At 29.7% G+C, this 7,414-nt stretch overlaps 1 protein-coding gene and 1 long non-coding RNA gene across 2 annotated transcripts; one reads left to right on the top strand and one right to left on the bottom strand.

Moving 5' to 3' along the window:
• Positions 1-1,074: 1,074 nt before the first annotated feature.
• On the bottom strand, positions 1,075-4,060 carry LOC141454480 (uncharacterized). The gene is made up of 3 exons (XR_012458739.1): positions 3,444-4,060; positions 2,444-2,538; positions 1,075-1,282 (listed from the first exon to the last, which is right to left on the bottom strand). It is a non-coding gene; the product is annotated as an uncharacterized lncRNA (long non-coding RNA).
• Positions 4,061-5,772: 1,712 nt separating this feature from the next.
• Positions 5,773-7,351, top strand: Pfdn5 (prefoldin 5). The gene is made up of 5 exons (XM_074128737.1): positions 5,773-5,964; positions 6,046-6,180; positions 6,398-6,472; positions 6,938-7,043; positions 7,124-7,351. Exons 1-5 carry the CDS (start codon positions 5,872-5,874, stop codon positions 7,207-7,209), a joined length of 495 nt encoding a protein of 164 aa, XP_073984838.1. The 5' UTR covers positions 5,773-5,871; the 3' UTR covers positions 7,210-7,351.
• Positions 7,352-7,414: the final 63 nt, after the last annotated feature.

Genomic DNA, 7,414 nt, shown 5'->3' with positions numbered 1-7,414 from the left:
TTCTATGGTTATAGGATTTCCATGACAATTTTTCCAAAGTTTTCTTAATTTTGACCTTATTTTTTCTAAAATATAGTCGAATGTGGGTGGACCCATCCTCACATATTAAAAAAAACGATCCGGATAATTTCTAAGTTCCTTATATAAATGGTGAAATTCGCCCAAAGTACTTCGTTTTTTATTTATGGGATGTACATGATATTTTCTAAAGCGTTTTTTCTTTAAAATGTACCATTTTGTTGCTGCTGAACATAAAAACTCTTCTTCACTTCTCGGACATGTTGCATGTATCACAGCTCTGTTGTGCACACTAATCAGCGATTATATTTTACTCTATCAGCTATCATCTATACTCACAGCTCCGTTGTAAACGTACCCTTACATTTTATAATACTTAACATGTATATTATTATTATTATTATGAGGAAAACTCTTATATTTAAAGAAAATTTCAATACGTAAGTTATAAAATGCTTAGGTTATGCCGTGAGAAATTCGTGGTTAATAATTTGCTGCTATTTCTTTTTAATATTTTTGAGATTTAAAATAAAGTTTCTATTCAGTTTAGTGTATCAAGAACTTCCTAATGTTTATTTGCTGAATTCTATTCTGAATAAGTAGTTGGTATCTCAATAATTTCCAGGAAATTTAACACATATTTCTTTTCCTAGTGGAAATCTGCCATAAAACCTAATCCAACGACCCAATATTCTGTGGCTGCACAATATTCATGTGCAATTAGTGACCAGTCGCAAATAAGCATCAGGAGTGTTTAGAGGTAAGTCAATGCGTAGTGTTTTTATAGCTTATAACAGGAATATTTGTTTTATTCCTGACCGGTTACAGAACCAGTCAGTAAGATTTTATCGTTTGATAGAACCACTAAAACTTAAAAATTCTTGACATATAATTGATGAATTAAGTTTTTATTATTTTTAGCTGTAAAAACGTAATCGCGATTCGCAACTAAATTAGTCACAAGCTGATTAACGTCTAATGAAAATATTAAGGTTTTTTGTAAAGAAAAAATCATTTCTTTAGTTTAAACATAGTCTTCTTTATTTAATCTTTATAATATACATAAATTGTCACAGATGTTTTTCTTAATGCTAGGTAAAAATTCTTACATTTTAATTATTACAATAATTAATGTTGATTTTCAGAATTAATACTGGTGATACCAAGAGTACTGCCTGCAAATTATCCATCAATGGAGGGCCAAGCGAAAAAGTCGTAAAGCATCAATCCAATGTGAAAGTGTCAACAAACATTGGTTAGGAATCTATAAAAAAAGGTAAGTATTATTATACGTAATATGCATGATTTTAACACAATTAAAAATTGCATGTTTAAAAAAAATATGTTTGTTTCTGGATAAAAAAGTCTTAAAAATTTATTTTATTTATTTTTGTATTTATTCTTGTAAATAATATAAAAAAAAGTAAAAAAAAAAACGAAAAATTAATAATCTTTTATTAATACAGTTCAAAATGATGAAAAAATAGGTAAAAATAGAAAAGATAACCTAAAAGGAAGGTTACAGAGTCTAGGGAGTGGTAGAAGTAAAAGAGGGAACCTAGAGGGAAGGTTAAACAATGGCCGGCAGTGTCGTGAGAGTGTGGAAGAGCAACAGACCAGCTGAAGCTATCTAGGAGGCTACCGATCAGGTGAGTTGACTGCCGCCATCTTGCTCTGGGAGGCTATATAACTAAGTTCGTTGGAAGGGGGGGGCAGGGTGGGGAGAACCGTCGAAGCGACAACATCTCCCCACCATGATTCTTTGAGAGAGAGGTGATGGATGTTAGACTAGACTAGACAAGAGATATGTTTGGATCGACGAGCGATCTACCCCCCTGCATCACTCAAGTCGTACTGACGAGAATTTGTGCTGTTGCCGTATATATAGGGAAGGTTACACCACTGCTACCTGGTCACTTCTAGAACTATTTTCTCACCTGTCTGATAAGTGGCGCCCTCTGACGGATTTTTTTGGAACTAATTTTTTTTTTTTTTACCTAAATTCATTATTTTACATTTTTACGTTAGGTTTAAACGTTTTTAGGCAATTCTTGTGTATTTTATTGATTTATATGTATATTTTTTTTGTATAATATATTGTAAAATAAAAAATCTATGTATAAACAAAATAGATATGCAAATAAATCACTTTTTTTTTTCAAATTAAAGATTTTTATTTATTCTCCTACTAAATAATACTTTTTATTTTCACTTAAACTCAAAATGGGTGAATTCTACCCACATGCTATTCATGTATTTACCTATTATCATCTTGTATTATTGCAGAAAGATACTGCAGTTGTGAAAATAAATAAAGTAAAAACAAGAAAAAATCATTTAATAAGATTGCGATACAAACATGCAAATTACATATCCTTAATAATACATTTTTTAGTAATTGATTAATACAAAAGTTTGTACATACTCATTGATCGATGTTTCCTCAACCTCTTTTCCATTTACACTTCAGTTGTTGGACAGTTTTGCAGTTATTGGCTCACAGTATTGCCTGTTTCCAATCTGAAAATCATTATTCGATGAAATTATTGATGAATTATTATTTATAAAATTAAATAAATGTGATTGTAATTAAACTAAAACAATGCTGTGCACATAACAATAATTTTGCAATAACAAGAATTCCGCTAGATGGAGGATAAAAGATTTTAAGGTCATTATGAATGGTAAGATCAATGCAAATCGAAGAGCATGCACTATATTCCTAAAGATTTTTGATTGGGGAGACTGAATTCGTTAACAATTGGAATGGTACTACTCCACGATTTCTGACAAAGTACAGATTGCTCCATACCAGCTGCTACAGCAGTCTTTTATTTATTACAGAGAGTTTTTAATTTTTATCAGTTTTTCAAAAGAAACATGTTCTAGATCATAGTAATATGACATAAGCTGTTAAAGAGAAAATACGAAAAATCAGACTCAGTAAATTTGCAGTTAGATTGGCAGATATTCGCCAAAAAGAGCCATTAAACTAAATATCAAAATTTGAATTTCCCATTATTGATTTTCATCACACACGAAACTTGACGATTCGTAAAAACATTTATCGTAAACAAATATTTCCGTTGAAAACTGAATAACATTCTACTTGATCGTAACACCTAGTAATTATTATGGGTAAGAAAAATTAATTGAATTGTAACGAGTAATTGAATAATAATTATGTTAGCAAAATCATTTCAAAAATGCGAAATGAGTAGTTTCTTTAATTTTTGTCCTAATTACACTGGAATGTTCCGGTTTCTGTATTTGATAGTAACTATTAAGTCCAGGGTTAGATTGTGTAAGCTAGGTCGATCTATTTTAAAAACTTATAGTAATTGTAATTGAATTGCTTGGTGGATATATTAAGGTAAAGGTGAAAAATTAAAGAGACAAGTGACAAAGATACAAAAGCAACATACCTTATGAAGCCGATACAAAAGGAAAGGCCTTGTTCACACAATACTTGCTCCAGCGAGTACTTCTCAATCTACTCCTGCTTGTAGGCACTACTACCCTCTTCAGTCTTGTTACGAAATAGTCAAAAAACCATTACCAGCGAAATACAGAGATAGTAACTTCTTATCAGTACTCTCCATGAAGCCTTTTCGTATTGCCGAAATCACCATCATGTATAAATTCCAAAGTTTCGATATATTTCACACCTTTCCCAAGCCCTAAAATTTATGATATATACACATTTTGTTATTTTTTCTTACTCTGGCAATATTATACGAAGTACAACAACAACAAAAACCTGAGGCGATTCTCCCAAAATACTTAAACAATTGTATGGAATACGTACATAGGTTACTTAATATCATTAAACAAGGTTCCTTTTTAATAAATCTATATCTGTTGATTTAATGACTCTTCAGTTACACTGTTAATGTAATATAAGTAGTCCATTTCATGCACAGGTCTAACTCGTTCTACATGCGAACCTAAGCTAATCGTACTCATCTTCCTCGTCTTAGAATCTTGACTTGTGGTTTTCGTAACTTCACCTCTATTTTTTTTTATTTTTTAGGGGCGGTCCCCGAGCATGTACCTCATGGATAGTTTGAATTTAGGCAATTCATTGCACTTTCTAGCTATCTAATCTATTACTGTATACTTTATAATTAATCTTTAGATAATACGACATAATATCTTAACTGAGAAACAACATGCTGTGAGCTGAAAACATGTACTTACTGATGCTGTAGGAGTTAAAATGTGTTACACTGGATAAAATGTCTTCAATGTCATCAACATTGAACTATTTGTATTCAACAATTTGTATTCATCAACTATTTGTTTGAATTGAACTAGTTCAGAATTACTATCAGAATTTCGAAAGAACGCTGTGAACAATAAGAATTACCTTTTTACCCCACTGTCTTACCGGACAGTCGTTAGTTTATTTAATGTTTATTTTAATAGTGTATAAAGTACATGTTCATGCTACCTAGCGGTAATCACTAGAACTAGTTCTTATGTAATTCTAATTACTCTTGTTAGTTAATTTTGTTGCCGCTAGATAGCATTGGCATGATCTTAATACGTCTACTTTTTTCTATTCCTAATTTTAAAGTTAAGAACAGAATGTATAGAATTTCTAATAAGGTTGCCCAATTTCTTTAGTTTATATATAAGGACTTCAATTTCTGTTTTTGTCTTTGATTTAAATAGAGCAAATACCAAAATAATATATTTTTAAATTCCACTCTCTTCACAAACTATGTGTAATAGAACCAACTAATCTTATGAAATCATTTTAATAATTATGGGAGAATAATATTGGTAAAACAAGCGAGGAAAATTCTTAATAAATCTCCATAAGATGTATTGATATTTCACTAATAACAAGTAACTTAACTAAAATTTCCATAAGTAAATCAATAAAAACTAACGATTTTTATAAGAAGTTGAAGATGTGGAATAAAAGGTTGTCACAAATCTCACATTGTTCCTCAGCCATGGTAATCCATTGTATCCATCAATCAACAGTAAGACTTCAATCTTCTGCAATTACTCTAAGCTAATATGAAAATACATTGATGTGGATAATAATTACAAAAATATCATTTTAAATATCTTGTTTTGTTTTAGCATTACATTTTATCATTTAGCCAAAATACCACTTTAAATTTGATGAAGAATTTAACATTTTGTATCACATCGTATATTGTAATTAATCTAGTTAGATGTGTACTTACTGAATAAATTAAGTTTCAGTTTGAAGCTAGAGTTTAGTGACTTTAAATACATAAATATCAATTTTAGGGACCTAACACTAGATGCCTCCATACTTTAATTCTTGTCCTTTTTATAATGAAATGAAAGCAATACGAAAGTAATGAAAGTAAACAAAGTTCAAAGATTCATCAAATGATGAACTATTTAACGTATTGAGTTATAACAAAAATTTTGGATGAGATATGTTTGCATAAAAATTGCCTCTAAAGGGATGGTTTCATGAGAGAAGTATCAGTAGTTCTTCTTATCTTTATTGCTCGTGATCGTGAGGGATTCAAATTCAATTATTTACTCACAACTTTGAAGTTTGAATATTAGCCACTCGTCGCTTCAGCTATTGATATTTTCTTTGAAAGAAAAACATTCAAAACATTAAAAGTACAACAGATGCCTTACTAGTTGCAACTTTTTCATTTGTTTAAAATGTAACAGTAACTGCTTAAAATTAATACAATAAAACATTACATTAGAAATTGTATAAGCAATTTCTACGTCGAAATGTAAATCAAGAATAGGTAGGTTATAGATGCCACATTTGATTCTATAGGTTATTGCAAAAGTGTATTTATAGTTTCATTACTTGTTATATTTCAAGAAATAAGTCGGATAATGACTTCTAAAGAAAAGCCTGAAATGCAGCAAATAGAATTAAACAAGCTTAATCTTCAAAATTTGACTCAGATAAAGAAACAACTAGATCAGGTATTTATTTTTAACTTGCTATTATTGTTTAGGACATTTTTTTCAGATGATTACATAAATTTCACTTCCTTTTTATTGTAGGAATTAGGTGTATTTCAAGATTCTTTACAAGCTTTAAAAATAGCGCAGACGAAATATAAAGATACAGTAGAATGTTTAGATAAAATAAAGCCAGATGCTAAAGGTTCAGACATCATGGTTCCTCTAACTGGATCTGTATCCTTTAACTTTATAACATGATAATTACTATAATGCTGCGTTAAAACTTTTTTGAATGTTGTTTTAATGACTATTTTTGTGTGAACTATATCATAATTTGTTGCTACAGGTAAGGAACTAACTGATTGACCTTATTATTTATAATTCATTACTATTTTCTTAGCATTAGTGTAGTTCGTTTGCAATTGCATTTACTTAACAATATATAATTTAGATGTTTGTTCCTGGTAAGGTAGATAGTGCGGATAAAGTTTTAGTTGATGTTGGCACAGGATACTACCTCAATATGGTCAGTAAAATGATTAGAAAATATTACCTTTATGTTTTTTAAGTGGTTTCCAATATTTAAGAATTCGTAGAAAGATAAAAAAAAATTCTATAGAGATAATCTTATATTTCTAACAATAGACTGCATTCTGTGTCCTGTTCAATCAATAATCAACAACATTCTGTGTATTAACGGCACTTCTAGTAGCGTATTGGGAGTGTCAAGAAGCCAAAGCAATCGGAAAGCATTGTTGCCCATGTTAATGAGAAGGCTTTCGTTTTGCTTTTAAAAATTTTCTATATTACAATAAACATACTTAGTCTGTTAATATTCTTTGGTTGCAATATATTTATTTAAATGCGCAACAAAGAATATTGTGAGAATGTTTATTTAGCAGTCATTGTAACTACCTACAAATGAATTGATTCCACTATTAAGTAAAAATGAAAATTAAAAATGAAACCTAAATCTAAATGTTTGTTTTAGAACATTGATAGTGCCAGAGACTATTTTAAACGAAAAGTTACTTTCGTAACTGAACAGATGGGAAAGATTCAAGCGATAGGTTTAGAAAAAAGTAAAATTAGAGAAGGTAAAAAAAGCTTTCTTGTCATTTAAAATCTTTTATAAGTTGCATGTTAAGCTTCCCTCTAATAAATTCTTCATTTTCAGCAATAATGGATGTAATGCAATCCAAAATTCAAGCTCAAATGACAAATCAAAGAGCAGTGAAAACAATGGCCGGTGCATCAAATTAAACATCACGCTGTTTTTGTTTTGTTTTTAATCGCGTCAAATTAACTATTTACTTTGCAAAAACTTTAAATTAATTTATGTTCATGTATGCAGTTTTTCTTTTGTTATACGAAACTGTACAATATACTTATTTTCGTTAAAGAAGTGATTATTACTTACCTTATTTCCTTTTCAGTAAATTGTTTTGATATAGTAATGATACTGATT

This window comes from Rhodnius prolixus, unplaced genomic scaffold, assembly GCF_049639745.1.
Source record: "Rhodnius prolixus isolate KJV_2025 unplaced genomic scaffold, Rpr scaffold_9, whole genome shotgun sequence".
Lineage (NCBI taxonomy): Eukaryota > Metazoa > Arthropoda > Insecta > Hemiptera > Reduviidae > Rhodnius > Rhodnius prolixus.
The sequence above is the reverse complement of the archived record's forward strand: the minus strand, read 5'-3'. Positions and strand labels throughout refer to the sequence as shown.

Excerpts from the sequence above, each read along its gene's own strand:
- Pfdn5 (XM_074128737.1), top strand. The coding sequence starts at position 5,872 with ATGACTTCTAAAGAAAAGCCTGAAATGCAGCAAATAGAATTAAACAAG. Across the intron at positions 6,473-6,937 it reads CAGGATACTACCTCAATATG|AACATTGATAGTGCCAGAGA; the intron begins GTCAGTAAAATG and ends TGTTTGTTTTAG. Across the intron at positions 7,044-7,123 it reads AAAAAGTAAAATTAGAGAAG|CAATAATGGATGTAATGCAA; the intron begins GTAAAAAAAGCT and ends CTTCATTTTCAG.